The sequence below is a fragment of the Anabrus simplex genome, chromosome 2 (assembly GCF_040414725.1).
Source record: "Anabrus simplex isolate iqAnaSimp1 chromosome 2, ASM4041472v1, whole genome shotgun sequence".
Lineage (NCBI taxonomy): Eukaryota > Metazoa > Arthropoda > Insecta > Orthoptera > Tettigoniidae > Anabrus > Anabrus simplex.
The window spans coordinates 731,959,108-731,981,920 of NC_090266.1; the positions used below are offsets into that span (position 1 = coordinate 731,959,108).

The 22,813-nt window shown below is 40.3% G+C and overlaps 1 protein-coding gene across 1 annotated transcript in view; it reads left to right on the top strand.

Annotated features, from left to right (window-relative positions):
• Positions 1–3,090: 3,090 nt before the first annotated feature.
• The window catches only part of LOC136863667 (uncharacterized), a 254,153-nt gene continuing 234,430 nt past the window's right edge, over positions 3,091–22,813 (top strand). The window contains exon 1 of the mRNA XM_067140032.2: positions 3,091–3,233. Within this exon, the coding sequence (XP_066996133.2) occupies positions 3,091–3,233 (143 nt within the window). The remainder of the gene's footprint in view (positions 3,234–22,813) is intronic.

Here is a 22,813-nt window from a genome sequence, read left to right on the forward strand (position 1 = left end):
ACTTAGAAGACAAAATACTGTGTAGTCGACATACTTTGTCCTTGTGGCAGCCTCCGCATGGGGGAAGTTGTAATAATAAATAATAAATAACACTTGAAATAAACCACTCAGCATCGCCTCGCTGTTTTCCTTTGATGTGAGAACGGTGAACCGGATTCGATTCAAGCTTGGCTATGAAATATTAATATTCTAGCTTGAAGGTTTTTATAGTGTACAATCACTCCTTGAAAATAACTGGTGAAAACAGTGAGTTGGAATATCTTTCATAGTCATTCTACCAGTAAATGCCTATGGTTTCGCGACTTCATATCAATATTAATATCAGAATGCCATCCCCCATTCAAACCTTGGCTACTTTCTTCCTAATCGTAATTCCAGCTATTTGTATAGCATTACCGATACTACGGCGAAATACATTTGTGAATTCTTTACAGATTACCATAGTTTTTAGTGATGATGAAGATCTCTCGACAACCGAGCCAGTTAACTACGCTATTCGGGCTGTTTAGCATTCGAGCTTGCACTCGAGAGATGGTGGGTTCAAAGTCCTCTGTCGGCAACCCTGAAGATGATTTTCCATGTTCACACTAGGCAAATGCTGGAGCTTTAACTTAATTAAGGCCACGGTCGCTTCCTTCCCAGTCCTAGCCCTGCACTATCCTATTGATTCCAGACGACCAGTCAGAGTCGGCGCGACGTAAGAAACAATAGCAATTTCTGAAACTTCAATCGTTATATATTTTGATATACGTAATTGGTTTTGATCTTAGCATCTAAAGACGACGGCTTCCAAAGAAGAATTATAATAGATTTAAAATTAATTTACTTACATATTTGCTGCAAGTTTTTTTACACAGTACAGCAGCCATTCAAGTTAATATGTAGTGTTAGTATAGTACGGTGGCGATGAATTAAGAAATACATGCGCCGGGCTGGGTAACTCAGGCTGTAGAGTGCTAGTCTACTGAGCTCAATTTGGTTGCTTCATCCCGGCTCAGATCCGTGGTTTTTGAATGTGCTCAGATGCGAAGGCCTCGTGTCAGTAAATTTAATGACACATAAAATAACTAATGTTGTATAAAATTTCGTCACTTCAGCTTCTCCGAAAACCACAAAAATAGTTAGAAGAACGTAAAACCATTATTATTATTATTATTATTATTATTATTATTAATCTGTTTACCCTCCAGGTTCAGTTTTCTCATCGGACTCAACGAGGGATCCCACCTCTACCGCTTCAAGGGCAGTGTCCTGGAGATTCAGACTCTGGGTCGGGGGATACAACTTGAGAGTTTGACCAGCACCTCGCCCAGGCGGCCCCACCTGCTATGCTGAACAGGGGCCTTGTGGGAGGATGGGAAAATTGGAAGGGATAGACAAGGAAGAGGTAAGGAAGCGGCCGTGGCCTTAAATTAGGTACCATCCCGGCATTTTCCTGGAGGAGAAGTGGGAAACCACGGAAAACCACTTCCAGGATGGCTCAAGTGGGAATCGAACCCACCTATACTCAGTTGACCTCCCGAGTCTGAGTGGACCCCGTTCCAGCCCTCGTACCACTTTTCAAATTTCGTGGCAGAGCCGGGAATCGAACCCGGGCCTCCGGGAGTGGCAGCTAATCACACTAACCACTACACCACAGAGGCGGGCATTATTACTGTTATTAAGAAAAACATGCACGTTTCTTTACAGTCTTTACTATTTTTTATTCTGAGGCGTGGTAGATAAGTGACATCGTCACTGGCTTTTCACAAAGATGGCTGCGGTTCTAATCCCAGGTAATATACGGGAAATATTTAAATTGAGAAGTCATGTTCCAGTAGTGGGATTCTACATATAACTGGAAATCTCGAGACCATACAGTCATGTAACACTGGAAACTTGCTTCCTCCTTGTGAGTACATGAACTAAATCTATGTTCATAGAAATAATAATGTTACTTGTGTAATGTCCCTTCAGCTTAGGTAGATTTTAAGAGACGCCAGAGTAGCACAATTTTGTCCCGTAGAGTATTTTCACACAGCTGTCGCTTTTACTTTCAAATACCGATGATATTAGCCGGGATTGAATGTGCTATCTTGCGAGCGGAAAGACAATGTCTGAATGAGTGCACATATGAAATGAGCAACAAATAATGTGTCATAGATCATTTATGCGACTGTTGCTTTGATACTTGGATATTGAAGAAGTGATGTATCTTCATCACAAGAGAAATAACGTGATATTTACTCCGGTTTTGTCAGCTTTTGCGGTTTTCTGTGACAGTAATAATTATTTTTGTGAACTATATAGTGCATTTTCTATTTCATGGTTTGGTAATTGATCCAAATAGACTGTTGTGTTCGTATAGGCTTAAACCCGTACAAATCTCGCTCCCTACACGAGTTGAAAATGCACTGTGACATCCTGACTTTATTCCTTGGTAAGAGAAAGCAAGATACCATTTTTATTTATTTTTGACTGCTTGCCTACAGGTGAAGTGACGGTAACAGATACTCCGCCAATAACCTTACTTCAGTCTCCAGGTCTGATTATAACTTCGTACTCTGTATCATTGTTTCCTGTTTTCCTTCATGCGAGTGGCGTCATAACCCATTTTCAACGTCTAGGTAGTGAGTAAGTCCTCAGATTATTTTTTGAGGTTCAAAGTGCGTTCAGCTGCGACGCGTTTTTAGAGGGAAAGGAAGACGACAATCAGATAAAAGAATACTCATGGCTTTCCGTACCCCAAGGTGGTGTCTCGTAGAATGTATCATAAAGGGTAGTCTGGACACGAATGTAACTAATCCCAAGATTATTATGCAAGGAGTATATAAGTTAAGTCCGTGCGACTTAATGGAGATTTTCTAGAACATTACAAATTTAGGACGAAATGCTGCAGGACGCGGTGCATCTCCACTGCCATAACTACACGATGACAAGTTGGCCTAGTCCCAGGAACGCGCCTTTCGCTTCGATCCAGCTCGAGTCGGTTCGGTGGGGTTCGGTTCTGCGTGGGCACAACATTGATTGGTGTCCGGATGTGTGACGTCAGACCTCGGCGCTTCATTCAGGAGTACCACGACAGTGTGCCTGACTCGCTGACGGACAGTCATGTGGTTCTGTTGTCAGCTGTGGAAATGCAAGCTGAAAACGTGTTTCACTCCCTTGGATGTGTGGAAAGCTTGGAATGGCTGGAGTCATGTCGTATATCCATCTAAAGCGGACTCTGCTCCCAACACGTTCCTGGATCCTCGGTGAGTCTTTAAACTTGTGTACTCCACGGAGTAGGAACTAACTAATGAATGAATGAATGAATGAATCTTTGGACGGATGAATGGCTGGGTGAATACATTAAATTATTAATTACTAAAAATGAATAGTTTTCCGAAATAACGTTGTGATTCTCGTTTAACTTACGAATATTTTTGCTTATGTATGAATAAATCTTTTAATAGCGCACGTACCGAGGGGCTAGTGAGTATGTGGTAAACTGTTCTTAAAGTATACTTAACGTCGTAGTTTGAGTTCACAGTCATCGGAGTAACATAGATTCACTGCAAGTTATAACAAATCGTGAACATGACAATATAAAGTGAGTACTTGCTAACTTACCTGCTTTCAAAGGTCTACTCTAGTGTTTTAATCGTTGGATCGGAGCAACAAAATATTCAAAGGTTTTCTCGTATGCAAACATTACTTTAAAACCTTCAAAATTCAGTTCATGACTGAGCTAATTAGTAAGTTAAGTTCTAAAATGACTTTAAAATATTTCTGCCAACGAATTTATTCACCGTGTGCAACTAATTATTATACAATGTTACATGTACAGCATTTTATGTGTTTTTGAACTGACAGTATTGGTAGTACTAGGAAAGGAATAACGCGGTAGGGTTCATGATACGTTGTATATACTTGGTCATGCAGAGGACGTAGTTAATAGAATACCGGAATAACATTAACTCCTTACTAACCGAAGGCTGTCTCGGGAGAGGATCTCACGAAACGATAGTTGTGATAATAATATGTCTACATTTGTGGCTAGTCTTGGTTCATTCTGATTTAAAACAACCCTTTGGCACGAATTTAGACGCTTTGAATTACTTTTCGTGTACTGTAATTCAACCGAATAAGAGTTTCACTCGATTAAAAAGGTGAATATTTGTCACGTAAAAATTAATAAGGAAGCGAAATTGCTAGAAATATCCGTGTGTGTGTATCGTTTTCAGCCTAACATCAAGGATGAACCTGTGTGTGTTATTTATTGAGTTCTTCAGGACTTGTTCATACTGGACGCTCTTTCGTGTTTATACCGAGATGAATCGCCGCTATGAACCATGGGAGCCGTACGGTGTAGGTCGCGGTCAAATGTTAAAGGTCGTATGAAAGTAAAGTGCGCCAATGCTCAATGCGGAACTGCATTGTGATTCAACTTTACAAAGAAACACTTCACCACTCTGCTAATTTGTTACTTCATTCCGTACTTGCCTGAAATAGAATTCTATGTTCTGTATGGCCTGTCCTTCAGTATAATTGATTGGTAGTACACTAGTACTTCGTACAAATCGCCCATAATCCTCTCAGTAACCGTAGAACACCAGCGTTATACTGTCGGTGCGTTTCGACAGCTTTCGTACATATTATATTAATTAGCAATTATTCTCCAATCCAATGTACAAAGAGTCTCATATGATATCTTTTTAGTATTTTACTTATAAGAGATTCAGTAGTTAATTTCGATAACTTCATGTGATAATTGGAAAACGGAATGTTTTAAAACTAAATAATAATAATAATAATAATAATAATAATAATAATAATAATAATAATAATGTTATTTGTTTTACGTCCCACTAACTACTCTTTTACGGTTTTCGGAGACGCCGAGGTGCCGGAATTTTGTCCCTCGGGAGTTCTTTTACGTGCCAGTAAAGCTACCGACACGAGGCTGACGTATTTGAGCACGTTCAAATACCACCGGACTGAGCCAGGATCGAACCTGCCAAGTTGGGGTCAGAAGGCCAGCGCCTTAACCGTCTGAGCCACTCAGCCCGGCTTTAAAACTAAAGAAAGTCATATTACTTCAATGTAAAGTTGTTTTGAAAATTTTCTAAAAGAATATTACTGACTTTATACCTTTTATTACTGAATATCCTCCCATTCTGTTGACCTCAATAGACCAGCTGGTTAGTGTTTACCTGCTGTTCTCCAGGTATCGAGGTCGATCCTGGCTGAGGTCGGTGAAATTTTAAGGATTTTAAATGCGACAATTCCGTGTCATTGGCTTCTGGTATGATAATGATATGTGACACAAAATTACTAAACTATAATATCTGCAAAGCTCATTATCAATCAGAGCATACTATTATTATTATTATTATTATTATTATTATTATTATTATTATTATTATTATTATTAATGTTGTACAAACGCTAGTGCTTTAGTGCTAAACATTCTAAATGACAATTATCTCTGATGTTAGGAATCCAAACAGGCTGTCTAAGTGGTCATCAGTGGTAATCTAAATGGCTAGTAGAAAATGTTAAAGTATCCCTGCAATCGTCTTTGTTGTATGGATTGTTGAAAGAGGACGAACTCGAAGGTGTAATAAACAAAAGAGGTCATGTGTTGTATTCTCGAATTGGTGTGCCATTTTAAAAGGCAGAGTAGTAGAATGACGTCATTCCTCTCCGTCATTGCTGACGTCATATGAGTAATGCGCAGTGAATGGGGTTAGATAAGTATTCCGTTCCTCGTCTTATTGTAAGATCCAAATCTCTTATATTCTTGCATATACGTTGGAGACGTTTGATGAAGTCATTATCAGAATCGCAACTAACTGAATTGCGTGACATTAAATGTAAAGTGGTCTTTGTTGATTCTTACGCTAGTCTTGTTGTGAACTATGTAGAACCTGAACAACACAGAAGGTTTCCAATTCTTCATCCCTGTAATCATAATAATAATAATAATAATAATAATAATAATAATAATAATAATAATAATAATAATAATAATAATAATAATAATAATAATAAATCTTAATTATAGAATGTTATACCTTTCAGCGTTCAGCGTGCAAACCTCTGTGAATTTAATAACCGCCACCATGATGTTCTATTTGTAATTAGTCATGTGTCCTCGTTTAGTTCGATACTTCTTATCATTACATCATTACAAACTGAGTTAAACCATCGTCGTCTTCGTCTCCCTCTACTTCTCTTACCCCTCTATAACCGAGTTCATTATTCCCTTAGGTAACCTGTCGTCCTCCATTCACGTCATATGATCCCACCACCGAAGCCAGTTTATGTGTACAGCCTCATCAGTCGAGTTCGTTCCTATCCTGGTCTCCATCTCCTTAAACCGAGTACCGTCCTGGCATTGCTTCCACATGATTGTACCGGCGATCATTCTTGATACTTTCGTATCTGTTACTTCTACATTATGAATAAGATATCCTGAACCCACACAGATTTCACTCCCGTAAAGCAAAGTTGGCCTGAAAGCTGACCGGTGTAAATATACGAATAGTTTCGTCCAGGAGGTGACTTCCATCACACACAACTGTGAACTCATTGCATTAGCCTTGCTGCAACTTGCAACACTTACTAGACTACCATCTTAGGAGAACACACATCCAAAAGACTTGAAATGATCTACCTGTTCTACCTTTGTATTCTCAACCTGGCATTCAGTTATCTTAGATTTGTTACATACGGACATCACTGTAGTCTCGGAATGCTTAATTTTCATATCCCCACTGTTGGCAGCCCTGAAGATGGTTTTCCGTGGTTTCTCATTTTCACACCAGGAAAATGCTGGGGTTGTACCTTAATTAGGGCAACAGCCACTTCCTTTCCACTAGTAGACCTTTCCTATCCCATCGTTGCTATAAGACCTATCTGTGTGACGGTGCGACGTAAAGCCAATTTTATTGTAAAAGAAAAAATAATTCATATCATAATCATTGCACCTATTTTCAAGTTCCAAGATATTAGACTGGAGACTTTCAGCATAATGTGCCACTAAGACCTAATCGTCGGCATAGAGTAAATTTTTCACCTAACTGAATCTCTCCTTGCCAATTTATACATTTCAGTAGATGATCCATGTAAACTATGAACAACAAAGTTAAAAGATTACAGCCTTGTCTAACCCCTGTAAGTACCTTGAAACGAGGACTCATTTTACAGTCAATTCTCACTGCATTCCAGTTGTCAACCTAAATGCATTTGATTGCTTTTAATTATCTACACTTAATCCCATATTCCGCGAATGCAGCTAACAACTTCTTCCTCAGTACTCTGCCATATGCCTTCTCTAGATTTATGGAAGATAAGCATAACTGTCTATTTCTCTCGTAGCATTTTTCAATTACCAAGCGCATACTGAAAACCTGATCCTGGCAGCTCCTCTGTGGTCTGAAAAAACACGGTTTTCAACCAACCTCCTCTCAACTACTGATCGCACACTCCTTTCCAAAATTTCAGTGAACACCCCGCCTGGTATACACCGAACTGACAGAACATTACGACCTCTTATCTACAATCGATATAAACCCGTCCAGGCGATGGCAACGTCACCTGACGAGGAATGACTACTAATCAGACACACGCACTGTGCATGTAGTATCAGTGAGCGTGCTGCCCGTGTGTAGAATGGGGAAGGCGCGCGATCTATCTGAGTTTGACCTAGGGCAGATTATGATGGCCCGGAGGCTCGGCACGAGCATTAAGGAAACTGCAGGACTAGTCGGGTGTTCGAAGAGTGGGGTGAAGAGTGTCTTCCGCAAGTGGCGAAACGAAGGCTAAACCACGTTCAAACATCGAGGGGTTGGGTGGCTACCCCTCATTACAGATGTCAGACGTCATAGGCTGGCCAGACTGGTAAAACAGGACAGGCGGCGAACTGCGGCGGAACTAACATCAGACTTTAATGATGGGCAGAGTACACGTGGGTCTGAACACACAGTGCACCGAACACTCCTAAGAATGAACCTCCGCAGCCGACGACCGATGCATGTGCCAATGTTAACACCACGACATCGGCAACTACGGCTGAAATGGGCACGTGACCATCGTCACTGGACGTTAGCGCAGTGGCAGAGCGTTGCATGGTCTAATGAATCTCGATACCTCCTTTATCATTCCAAAGGGAGAGTGAGAATCCGTCGTCTTCCAGGGGAACAGCACCTTGACACCTGTACTGCGGGACGGAGACAAGCTGGCGGCGGCTCAATTATTCTCTGGGGAACATTCACGTGAGCATCGACGGGTCGTATGGAGCTCGTGCAAGGCACCATGACGGCCGAGAAATATCGTACACTGGTTGCAGACCATGTACACTCTTTCATGACGATAATGTTTCCGAACGACAGTGGCAGTTGTCAACAAGAAAATGCGCCATGTCACAAGGCCAGGAGTGTGATGGAGTGGATCGAGGAACACAGTGGCAAGTTGCAATTGGTGTGCTGGTCTCCCAGCTCATCAGATCTTAGCCCGATCGAACACATCTGGGATGTGATTGAACGTGGCGTCAGAGCTCATCGCTCCTCTACTCAGAATTTACGGGAATTAGATGACTTTTGTGTGCAGATGTGGAGCCAGCTCCCTCCAGCGACCTAGCAAGGCCTCGTTGATTCCATAACGAGACTCGTCGCCGCTGTTATCCGTGCCAAAGGTGGAAATACCGGCTATTAGGGAGGTGATCATAATGTTCTGGCTGAGCAGTGTCACTGATCAATAAAATACCTCGATAGTTCTTGCAATATTTCTTGTTACCATACTTTAGCTTTAGGTACAATTACTGCTTCAGTCCAATCATAAGGTACCTTACTAACATTCCATGCTAATCTTATTACTCTGTGAAACCATTTGATCCCTGACTTCTCACTGTATTTAACAATTTCAGGTCTAATTTCATCTATGCCTGCCGCTTTATGACAATGACATTTATTTACCACCATCTCTACTTCCTCAAGCGTAATTTTACCAACGTCATTGTCCTCCCCCGCATGAGCTTGGTTGTTCGTGACGTCAACAGGAAGATTTCTTTTTATGTTGAGATTTTCAAAGTATTTCTTCCATCAGTCCAGTGATTCCCTGGAATCTATTATGAGTTTCACGTGATGTGCCCAAAACACTGTTCATGTCCTATTTTCCTCCTTTTCTCTCTTTATTACTGTCCAGAAATTTTCTCTGCCATTTGACCTAGCCTTTACAGGTTAATGCCAGACCCGTGGTGTAGGGGTAGCGTGCCTGCCTCTTACCCTGAGGCCCCGGGTTCGATTCCCGGCCAGGTCAGGGATTTTTACCTGGACCTGAGGACTGGTTCGAGGTCCACTCAGCCTACGTGATTAGAATTGAGGAGCTATCTGACGGTGAGATAGCGGCCCCGGTCTAGAAAGCCAAGAGTAACGACCGAGATGATTCGTCGTGCTGATTACACGACACCACGTAATCTGTAGACCTTCGGGCTGAGCAGCGGTCGCTTGGTAGGCCAAGGCCCCTTAAGTGCTGTAGTGCCATGTGGTTTGGTTTGGTTTACAAGTTAATACAGATATTTTACCAAGACCTCTTCTCGGATTCAACAATTACTTGTTTCGCTCCGTTTCGTTCGTCTACGTACAATTCCCTGTCTGCATCAGTCCTTATTTGTACCTTTTGTGGTATTCCTTCTTTTTACCTTTACAATCTTCTCTCCCTTGATCATTCCACCAATACGTTCGCTTTTCCCCCACCTTTACACACAGTTGTTCCTAGACATTCCCTTGCTGTTTCTACAGCAGCATCTCTGTACGCTACACATTTTCCTTCTTTATCCTGAACCTCCTCACTGTCTATTGTTTGGAACTTTTCACTGATCAAATTTATGTACCTATATTTGTCTAATTTCCTCGTCCTGGAGATTTTCTCGCCTTATTCGTTTGCAGACATTTTTCATTTTCTCTGTCCTAGGCCTAGAGATATTTAGTTCACAGCAGATCAGATAGTGGTCCGTATCATCAAAATATTCCCCGAATACCCGCACATGTCCTAACGGGCTTCCTGAATTCGAAGTCGGTTATGGTATATACTGTTATGGATATGGTGCCCCTAACCTCCCATGTATAGCGGTGAATAGTCTTATGCTTGAAGAATGTATTCGTAACTGCTAATCACATACTAGCACTGAAGTCCAGTAAACGCTTCCCATTCCTATTAGGTTCAATATCTTCCCCACATTTAATCACCATCTTCTCATATCCTTCAGTTTTATTTCCAAATTTTGCATTGAAATTGCCCGTTGGTACCATCCTATCCTTGCTGTTAACTCTGACTATGATGTCACTCAGTGGTTCATAAAACTTCTTCCTCATCTACACTATCACATGGTGAATAGGTTGAGAATTCAGGTCCTAATTCCTGCAACTATCATATCTACAAATACCATTCGCTCGTTTACGTGCCTAACAGAAACTATGTTGCATGCAATAGTGTTCCTGTAGGACAGTCCTGCACCACGCTCTTCCGTTCCCTTTCTAACACCCGTCAAGAACACATTATAATCTCCTATCTCTTCTTCGTTACATCCTCTTACCCGAATATCATTCACTCCTAACACCTCTAGACGAATCCTCTTTGCTGACGCAGCCAGTTCTACTACTCCTACTACTACTACTACTACTACTACTACTACCACAACTCCACTGCTAGTAGTAATAATAAATATTTGTTTAAGGTCCCGTCAGTTACTGCCGGCAGTATGTTACTCTGAAGTGCCAAAATGTTTGCTGTGGAAATGGGTTTTTTAATGTGTTAGTAAACGCACTTCTAGAGGCCTCCCACAATTACGGTTTCTTATATGTCAACAGAGTCTGCCCCGTGGACTTGGGATAGCATATTTACCTCATACAAGGAGGTTCCGGCCTCGATTCCTGGCCAGTCACCGGGTTTTAATTCTGGCCTGAGGGCTGGAAAGGGCTGTGCTCGGCCTCGTGAGTCCAGCTGAGGTGCTGTGTGCTACAGAAGACAGTGCACTTGCTCAAGGAAGTTGAGGGATAAGCTGAGGATGCCGTCAGTCTGGCCACGTGACACTCGAATATTTACAGGCTATTTGATTGGGAATCAGTCATCTTGGTAGGCCATAGGCCTTACCGAACTGTATGCCTCACTGCTGGTCCCCCATATTATTATGACAACACAAGAAAGTCGTAATTGTAACAATGTTATTGGTTGTATACGCACGTGCTACTGCTAGTGGACTTAACACACAACAGAGTGTCGAAGTTCTTGCTCGGAAGACAACGATACCAAGTTATCGCATATTAAAACCCTTAAATGCCGCTATCCTGATAACAGCAGGCCAACGACTACGCCATTGCAGTCGGAAGTATTAGTAGTAGTAATAGTAGCACGATTCTCAGCCGTTCCGTTCCCTAGGCTTGTGTTATTTTGTGTAAAGTAACTGATTCCTTGTCTGGAACGAGTGCATCCATTAGGAAGGAGATCACATTGGCTTTCATAAACGTAAAAAAACATTTCACTTGCTGAGAAAGGAACCACTGAAGACTGTTTGAGGGTTGGCTAGTGAACCTACCTGGCTTAAGACACGTAGGTACTCTGCGTGCTGGCATTTGTAACAGTCGCGTGTCTGAATCCGAGGATGTTTGACACAAATATACTGCTGAAAGCAATCAGAAGAACACGTCTTATAATAAAGTAAAAATGTTTCTTGGTATCCAAATAATGTGTACGTTTTTTATAACATGGTATCAAATTGCTTTATGAAAATGTAATTCACAGCTTTCCTTTATCCTACCCATACCTTCCTTTTCCTGATTTCCCCCCAATTTATTACATCTGCGCTGGGTGTGGATTTGGTCCAGTTTTGCGGGCAGATGCCCTTCCTAACGCCAACCCTATATGGAGGGATGCATCACTATTGCGTGTCCTGTGGCGGCCGGTAGCGTGGTATGGTGTGGTGAATGTAAATGAAGAGGAGTGTATTAAAACGAACAGAAACATCTAGTCCCCGAGTCACACAAATTAACCATACACAGTCAAAATCCTAGGTCCAGCCGTGAATCGAACCCGGGCCCTCTGAACCAAAGGCTGCCCATTCAGCCAAGAAGCCGTCTCCTACCTTCACCTATGTTTATAAGAAAATGAGTGTACTTCATGGCGTTGCTCCATTTATTCTCAGCAGTGTAATTAATAAAGTATTTGGTAAATGTCCTCATATAAAAACGAATTCTGAGCCACTTCTACATTTCAAAATAAGAAGTTTGTAAACTTGAAAATTGAAGGGTGTTACGAAATTTCTTTATGTATGTAAAACGTATATCTATCCTTTAGTCCCGCTTCTTCATGCGGGGTCGGGAATGAAGTGAGATGAATTTAGATATCATGTTTTACACTCGGATGCCCTTCCTGATGCAACCGCTGTTGAGGATCTAATGAAGATGAAATTAATGATGGTGAATGACATTCTGTAAGGTGATGGAACAAATCGGCTATGACCTATGAATAGGAACTGTCCCAGCATTTGCCTGAAAGTGAAAATGGGGAACCACAGAAAACCATTCTCTGGGCAGCCGACGGTGGGGTTCAAAATCACGCATCTCCCTAATGCAGAGCTGCGCTCCATACTTGAAATTTCTCTATAAAATTACAAATTTAATGATGGATAGTTCGGAGTTCTTTTCTCTTCTAAACCTGAATGTGTCGTGAAAAATATCAGGGGTGAAGTACTCCTACACAAATTCTCAAGTTCCCAGACTGTGTAATGCTTACTAGAGGGAAGTTCTGGAAAGTCATGTCCCAGAGTTCAGTACATGACAAGACTTCTTATGTACTTTGCAACTGCTGTCGACCCCGAGGTGAAAAGGTAGGCTGTCTACCTTTTATCACGGGCATTGGATTCCATTATTGGTTCGTTCAAGGAAATTCTGAAAGGAGGTGGTTTACTCAGTTGCGTGAAGCCAGCTCAGGAGCTGCTGAATCCACTCAAGAAAACCAAGTAATATGGCTGACGATGTCGTCACGCTGAGTTCACCAATATCTGGATGGGCAGTAATCATCTCGGCGGGGTACCACATAAACAGTAACTGTAAGGCTTCCCTTGGGTGACACAGAGTATCTTTATGATATAAAATAGTACACAGGGTGTATGAGAATTATACCGACAAAAATATCAAGGCTACTCTTCGTGTTATGTTAAGAAAGATGGCGGAGATTTTTTTCTTTTCGAAAAATATGGAGTTACATTGTTACTTATGTGCACGCGATTCAAATTGAGGAACTCGCCGCAGTAAGAATTGAATTTTTAATGTTGATTTTGGTGTGTATAATGTAAGGCAGGTCCGAACCTAGGAGAGGTGTGCTTTAGCCGCAGTTTACGTACGGTAGCGTGGCCAGTTCCTTACCGCTCCTCCATTCCCTTACCCCCCTCCCGCCCAACCAACAGCGCGTGGCAACCCATGCAATTCTTGACCACGCCCAATGTTGCTTAACTTCGGAGATCTCACGGGATCCGGTGTTTCAACACGGCTACGGCCGTTGGCTTTGTGTGTGTAAGACTTTAAAATTATGCAATCAAGTAAGAAACAATATTGTTTGAACTATCGTAAAGGGAAAAAACAGTGCATTGTTATTGTTACAAGATATATAAATACTCCACCACAGAACGAGGAAGAGAATGCACTGTTCCTAGCAACCATGCCTAGTAACAGTCCATCCTACGTTTATTTACAACGACCTACCATCTCTGACGATACCCGTACGTATTACATTGTTGAATGAGTTCAAAACAATGTAGAAAATGATATACACATTGCATGTGTCCGTAGTCGGTGTTTACGTGGCAATATTTATTATTACTCCGTTATAAGGATATCTGGGACTTAAAGAATGCCAGATCTTCATGAGGAATCCCTACCCGTGCGCAAAATGAAAACGAAACTAAAAAAGGTGTGGGTGAAGGAGTGATTGAACCTCACTACTGTATGCAACCAGCTACACAATTCTCCACAGCTGCTTCAAGCGTGCAGATTTGCGCATTATATAACTGTGTTCACGAGGAGACCCAAATTCTCATTTCGAAAATTCGATTGGATGTTAAAGCTTTATGGCCGTGTTTTAAGCCTTTAATGAACGCTAAAACCACATAATTACATGTCGAAAGCTCCCACGTATGGTGTATAGCATTTGCGTGCAATAGTTTATGCCATAATTTGAGAAAATCCTTTCCTGTATCAATTTCCATTTGAAGGGACTGTAGTGGTGAGTAGACATATCACGTCTTCCATGATACCACCTCTACCCTTTTCTTTCAAAAGGAAATGTTCTCTTGGACCAATCGATACGCAATTATCTAGCGACAGTTACAGAGGCGGATAATTATAGTTTGCACAGTGCATTAACATTTCATGGAAGTGATTAGAAAAGTGGGCTCCGCACTATACAGAAGGGTTTTTTTAACATGAGACTAATTTACTGCCTCTTGTACTTCGTTTGCATTGTACGGGAAAGCCTATATCAGGCCATGTATACATAAAGTAAATGCATGCTATTGCGTAAGGAACGACTAAGAGATACTTAACTCCTAGCACGCTGCATACGCTCAAGAAGTAAGAAGCGCATCGCATTCACCCGGTGTATACTTGAAATTAAGTAAAATTCCGTATTAACCGGTGATTCTCATGACAGTGGAATAACAGCTCTTTTTCCCAAGTTCTTATCTCCGGTGATAATCACTCACTAAACGAACAACTCTTGTTGCTGATGGTTATTATTTGGCATTCCCCGTGGGTCATACAAGAGATAGGGATCATTACTGCCATATCATGGCGTGCTAGGTTTCCTTAAAAAAATATTACCGCTGTAATCCTAATGGCACGTTAAATGGAATCCCTCTAAAGAACATCGGTGATCCTCAAGTAACCCAACGTGTCAATGAGCTCTATGTGGCATATCGTTGGCTTACTTCTAAAACCTCGTATGTGACAACGCTATTTCTACCCATTATATTCCTTAAGACTGGTCACGCCTCCCAGTCACATGTGTATATGTAGTCCATCAGAACAATCTTCGTAGTGTTCATTTTCCTATTCTGACTGTAAAGGAAAATGGACCTTACCATACCGTATTGTAGGGATGATGTTTTCATGGCGAATTTAAGCACTCGTACAGTTTAAAGTATTTAAGGTTCATTTTCCTTTACACATTAGCATAGGAAAATGAACACTACGAAATTTGTTCTGATGGACTGTACATCCATATGTGGCTGGGAGACGTGACCAGTCTTAAGGAAGAAAACGGATAAGAAGTGCATCGAGAGATACGAGGTTTTAGAAGTAAGCCATCGATATACTAATAATGTGCGTTAAAATTTACAAGCGAACAGTGAAATAAATTGCATTACACATGGTTTATCAAATGTTCAAATCTGTAGTTACTGCTATTAGTGTTGATTTTAATATTAGGTGAGTCGGGCTGAGTGGCTCAGAGGGTGGAGGCGCTGGCCTTCTGACCACAACTTGGCAGGTTCGATCCTGGCTCAGTCCGGTGGTATTTGAAGGTGCTCACATACGTAAGCCTCGTGTCGGTAGATTTACTGGCACGTATAAGAACTCATGCGGGACTAAATTCCGGCACCTCGGCGTCTCCGAAAACCGTACATGTAGTTAGTGGGACGTAAAGCCAATAGCATTAGGTGAATTTCAAATAGAATAGTTCAAATGAAATTAATTGGTAAATTGATTGTTATTCGTCCGTCTTCTTGGCCGAATAGTCAGTGTACTGGCCTTCGGTTTAGAGGGCGCCGGGTTTGATTCCAGGCCGGGTCGAGTATTTCAACTGTGAATGGTTAATTCCTCAGGCTTGAGGACTGGGTGTTTGTGTTCGTCTCAATACATTTCATTTACATACAATACACCACGCTACTAACCACTACAGAAAGACTTCCCCTCACATAGGGTTGGCGTCAGGAAGGGAATCCTGCCGTAACACTGGATCACATTCACAAATCCGTACAGAATCCAAATAATTGGTTAAAAATGTCAGGAATGATAAGCGTAAGAAATTTTTGGGTCGAAATAACCTGTCGTGTGTAACAAAATGAAATGAAAATAGAGTAAACGCGCGGAGCTACCGTCGTTAATGAAACCTTGTACATAATCGGCTATAGATCAAGGTCACCGGTTAAATTCGGGCAGGGTACTCTACACTCTCCTCTGGGACGTGTGAAGTCCACCACTAGCACCAGCTATGGACTAACAGTGGCATGAGAAATCACAAGACGACCGTGCTAAATGGGGACCAAGTCCAGTATTCGATTTAAAATTATGCTTTTATAGAAGATGGTTGCTGCTGAATACAAGGAGAAAAATTCATGAGAGTCAAAAGAAGAACGTGCGTGACATTACGCACGCTTTCCTTATGTCTGAATATTTAGAGCGTTTTCCCGGACAATTTCAAACTCCAATGGGCTGTTGTATTGATACTGAGCAGACTATATAGTATACATATTGTAACTCGCTGTTAAATATGACCCAGCCGTGATGAGTAGACCGCTGGCCTTCTGAGCTCAAGTTGGTGGATACGTTCCCGGCTAGTCCAGTGCTATTTGAAGGTGCTTGAATAGGCTAGCCACATGGCGATGGTTTCACCAGTACGCAAAAGAACTGCGGAACAAAATTACGGCATTTCGGTGTCTCCAAGAACAATAACAATAGTTAGTGGGACGTAAAACCAATGACGTTATTAAAATGTGACCCAATTGAGTTGCCGATTTGTATGAACTGTGGGTTAGACGAATGAAACCTGATAGCTTCCTATGCTCAAGAACTCGGCGTCGAAAACTGGCATACAGAGTGTCTAATTAGGTGTGGCGCTAGTCAAACGATTTACTGGCCCTATGAAGACTCCCTACATTCACGATTTATAGCAGTCCTCTGCAAACTTTTTATGTCGCTCCCAACTTCTGTAAGAATCATCAAGCATACTTAAGTTGGAATTATCAAAATACATTCTGCAAATTTGATACTAGGTTCTTGAAAGCTCTTGTGGAATACCTCGTAAGTTCCCTGACATAACCACATGCAGTTGATGAACCAGATATCGCAGTTCCTTCCTTAGTTCTCTCTTCATTCAACAATAAAGTACTATTAATAAACAATTGACATTAAAAATCGATGTGACCACTGGTGTACATGGAAACTTCAACATACTTATCCTCTATGTACCTTTGGACTCGTTGCATGAAACTTCAAGCTCTGTTTATTGAGCGTAATGTACTTCACGTTTGGGCAAATATACCAACCTTTGTCTTGAAGTTGATTGTAAAACATTCCATAAAAACGTTGCAGAGTTGGTTATTTCGTCCATTTCGGTAAATACCGGTAGTAAGATGTCAAACCTGCATTGAGTGATATCCGGAATTTGGAAAACACACAATTTTGTGTTTTTATACATGGTGACCCTTCTGTTTCCTTCTTCAATGCATAATTCAATGATTTAAGGTGCTTTTCTTCTACATATCTTCCATTGCATAACAGTCGTCCGTGCGGTTAGGAGCCCGCAACTGTGGGTTTCAATTCGGGAGATAGTGGATCCGAACCCCACTGTCGGCAGTCCTGAAGATGGTTTTCCGTGGTTTCCCATGTTTACACCAGGTAAACGCTGAGGCGGGTTGTACCTTAATGGAGGCCTTGGCCGCTTCCTTCCCATTCGTAGGCCTTTCCTGTCCCATCGTCGCCATAAGACCGTTGTGTGTGTCGGTACGACGTAAAGCAAATAGCAAAAAAACAGGTCAGTTTTCACAACACACATTATCGTATCTCATTGTATTGTTTTATACCGTAACTTCAGAAAACTTCTTTTAATTGAACTTTACCGATGTAAACTATGCAGGTTTTTCTGCTTCGAGATTGTATTTGTTCATTTTCCATATAGACAGGAAAAAGTGCAATGCTTCTCAGAAAGAAACTTTCGGACCCAAAATTCTATTCTTCCTTGACAAATAACATCACTTGCATACAACTTAAAAGGATAGCATACGACTTTCAGATATTCTGCTTTCAAAACTGGATGGCTGTGCATTTCTGATTACTGAATAATACAGAAGTTTCTCCTTAGAGATTAGGGGCTAAAAGAGGGATATAACTTGGAGATTCTGCTAAACATCCCTATCCCTAGACGTTGCCTAGGCTCACAACTCACTGCGATAAGACTGGAAACCTCCATCAGTCGGAGATCGGTAGCTCGTACTCCGTCGTTGGCACATTCTCCCCGAATTCATAAACAGAGAGAGGACTGTTTAGCAAAACCTCCATCTTCTCTCCTTACGATAACTTTAAATGCTATTTGGTAAACAGATCGCTAAAGATGTCACAATAATTCAGGTTATCATTCAGAACTGTTAATCACGGTTATCTGCTGTAAAATCTTACCACAAACAATAACTGTCTCTCCAAATATATCTGTCTATCTATATATATAAAATAGCTTGTCCTGACTGACTGACTGACTGACTGACTGACTGACTGACTGACTGACTGACTGACTGACTGACTGACTGACTGACTGACTGACTGACTGACTGACTGACTGATTCATCATCGCCGAGCCAAAACTACTGGACATAATGAAATGAAATTTTGGGAATACATTCATATTAAGATGTAGGTGCTCGCTAAGAGAGGATTTTGGGATATTCCGTCGCTAAGGGGGTGAAATGGGGGGGTTAAATTTTAAAATGAGTGAGTCTATATCTCAAAACTTTAAAAGTTTACAAATGTAAAAATTGGTATTTAGAATCTTCTTGAAAAATAAGGAAACACGTATTTTTTTGTTTTCAGAAAATCCCAATAGGAGGGGTGAAAAGGGTTGAAAATGGGGGGAAATGGGTTGAATGCCTTTAATCAGGATACCGGTACTTATATATCAGAAACTGAAGATATTACAGACCTCAAAATTGGTACTTTTGATCTCTTTTAAAAATAAAGAAACACGTATTTTTTTGTTTTTGGAAAATCCAATTAATGGGAGGGTGCAAAGGGGGTGAATTTTTAAAATGAGTGAATCTATATCTCGAAACTTTTAAAGTTTGCTGATGTAAAAATTGGTATTTAGAATCTTCATTAAAAATAAAGAAACACGTCTTTTTTGTTTTCGGAAAATCGCAATAGGAGGAGTGAAAAGGGGTGAAAATGGGTTGAATGCCTTTAATGAGGCTACTTATATTTCAGAACCTGAAGATATTACAGACCTGAAAATTGGTGTTTGGGATCTCCTTTAAAAATAAAGAAACACGTATTTTTTTGTTTGTGGAAAATCCAATTAATGGGGGGGTGAAAAGGGGTGATTTTTTAAAATGAGTGTATCTATATCTCAAAAGTTTTGAAGTTTATAGATGTAAAAATTGGTATTTAGAATCTCCTTTAAAAATAAAGAAACACGTATTCTTTTGTTTTCGGAAAATCCCAATAGGAAGGGTGTAAAAGGGTGAAAAATGGGTTGAATGCCTTTAATGAGGCTACTTATATTTCAGAACCTGAAGATATTACAGACCTGAAAATTGGTATTTTGGATCTACTTTAAAAGTAAAGAAACACGTATTTTTTTCGTTTTTGGAAAATCCAAATATTGGGGGGTGAAAAAGGGGGGTGAATTTTTTAAAATGAGTGCGTCTACATCTTAAAACTTTAAAATTTACAGATGTAAAAATTGGTAGTTAGAATCTCCTCTAAAAATAAAGGAACACGTATTTTTTTGTTTCCTGTAAATCCTAATAGGAGGGGTGTAAAAGGGGTGAAAAATGGGTTGAATGCCTTTAATGGGGATACGTATATCTCAGAAACGAAAGATATTACAGAACTGAAAATTTGTATATGGGATCTCCTTTAAAAATAAAGAAAGACGTAATTCTTAGTTTTTGGGAAATCCAATTAATGGCGGTTAAACAGGAGTGACAAATTGGGATGAATTTTTTGAAAGACTATATCTACAGAATATCTTGGAAACGTAAAATGTTACAGACGTTAAAAGTGGGTGTTTGGAATCTCCTGTAAATGTAAAGAAACATATGTGATTTGTTTTTGGAAACTCCACTTAAGGGGAACTCAAAAGGGGTGAAATTTTTAAATTAGAATTTTTACAGTATATCTAAAAAAACATGTTACAGAAGTGAAGGTATTTTTTATCTCTATTAAACATAAAGAAACGTGTGTTTTTAGTTTTCGGAAATACCACTTGGGTGGAGGGGGTTGGTAAATGTGACTGAAAATGGTGTGGAATTCTTTTAATTAGGCTACTGATATTACAAAAATGAAGACGTTACAGACGTGAAATTTGATATTTGCAATCTGCTTTAAAAGTAAAGAAACACGTATTCTCGGAAAATCCAATGAAGGGGGGGGGGGTAATTGAAAAATTAATTGGCTTAATTGTATGAGAATACATACATCTAATAAAAACTAAAGTTGTTATAGACGTGAAAATTCGTATTTGGATCTCCTTTAAAAACAAAGGAAAGCGCGTTTTGGTGGGGAAACCATCTAGGAGGGCGGGAGTGTAAAGGAGTTGAATTCCTTTCATGAGGACACATAAATCAAAAACTGAAGGAGTTAGAGTCGTGATCATTGGTATTTAAGAATATCCTTTACTATTAAAGAAACAAGTATTTTTTGCGGGAAAATTCACTTGGGGGGGGGGAGTATCGTGATATGAAGTGCAGAAAGTAAATTATTTTTATTGTGATACTAATATCTCAAAACTGAAGGTAATAGACGTGAACATTGGTGTTTGGAATCTCCCTTAAACATAAAGAAACAAGCATTCTTTTAATTTATTTTTGGGGGGGGAGCGGTGGCGGTAAATAAACTTAACGGCGGTGGGGTGTAGAAGTAGGTGAGACCAATTGATTTTAGCTGTTATTAATGTACTTATAAGGATCCTCCGTTGCTCAGGCGGCAGCGCGCCGGCCTCTCACAGCTGGGTTCCGTGGTTCAAATCCCGGTCACTCCATGTGACATTCGTGCTGGACAAAACGGTGGCGGGACAGGTTTTTCTCCGGATACTCCGGTTTTCCCTGTCATCAGCCATTCCAGCAACAAATAATAGTAATAATAATAATAATAATAATCCGGACCGTCGTCAAATGTGCGGACCGCGCTGGAAACGGCTCCTGGACGGGTAATGACTAAGAATGCAGTCCGGCCGCGGGTTCAGTGCCGCCAAGGCACCCAATATGGCACCACGCCGGATCTCCTGAAGGATTTTATCCATATTAAAAATGATTATAGGAAAAGATGGCAAAGATTTACGGACCCATCTGACCGGGAGGAATACCTGAGCCTAGCCCGGGAAGTACGAAATCGATTGCTGGAAAGGAAGATTGAAAAATGTGAGGAAACGTGCCGTAAAATAATAGAAAACCAGTCAGACCGGGAATCTTGGTGGATTCTCGCAGAAAACGAGTCAGATCGCGAATTTCGTCGGATTATATATCTAAAACAATAAGCATTCAATTATAAATTTCAGTATAATACCGTAGCGAAGCACGGGTATCTTGCTAGTCTATATATATAAAGTAGCTTGTCCTGACTGACTGACTGATTCATCATCGCCGAGCCAAAACTACTGGACATAAAGAAATGAAATTTTGGGGATATATTCATATTAAGATGTAGGTGCTCGCTAAGAGAGGATTTTTGGATATTCCGTCGCTAAGGGGGTGAAAATGGGGGTGAAAGTTTAAAATGAGTGTGTTTATATCTCAAAACTTTAAAAGTTTAGAGATGTGAAAATTGGTATTTGGAATCTTCTTTAAAAATAAGGAAACACGTATTTTTTTGTTTTCAGACAATCCCAATAGGAGGGGTGAGAAAGGGTGAAAAAGGGGTTGAATGCCTAATCAGGATACCGGTGCTTATATCTCAGAAACTGAAGATATTACAGACCTGAAAATTGGTACTTTTGATCTCTTTTAAAAATAAAGAAACACGTATTTTTTTGTTTTTGGAAAATCCAATTAATGGGAGGGTGGAAAGGGGGTGAATTTTAAAAATGAGTGAATCTATATCTCCAATCTTTTAAAGTTTGCAGATGTAAAAATTGGTATTTAGAATCTTCATTAAAAATAAACACGCATTTTTTTGTTTTCGGAAAATCGCAATAGGAATCGTGAAAAGGGGTGAAAAATGGGTTGAATGCCTTTAATGAGGCTACTTATATCTCAGAACCTGAAGATATTACAGACCTGAAAATTGGTATTTTGGATCTACTTTAAAAGTAAAGAAACACGTATTTTTTCGTTTTTGGAAAATTCAAATATTGGGGGGTGAAAAGGGAGGGCGAATTTTTTAAAATGAGTGTGTCTACATCTTAAAACTTTAAAATTTACAGATGTAAAAATTGGTAGTTAGAATCTCCTCTAAAAATAAAGGAACACGTATTTTTTGTTTCCTGTGAATCCCAATAGGAGGGGTGTAAAAGGGTGAAAAATGGGTTGAATGCCTTTAATGAGGATACTTATATTTCAGAACCTGAAGATATTACAGAACTGAAAATTTGTATATGGGACCTCCTTTAAAAATAAAGAAACACGTATTTTTTAGTTTTTGGAAAATCCAATTAATGGCGGTTAAACAGGAGTGACAAATTGGGGTGAATTTTTTGAATGGCTATATCTACAGAATATCTTGGAAACGTAAAATGTTACAGACGTAAAAAGTGGGTGTTTGGAATCTCCTGTAAATGTAAAGAAACATAGGTGATTTGTTTTTGGAAACTCCACTTAAGGGGAACTCAAAAGGGGTGAAATTTTAAAACGAGAATTTTTACAGTATATCTA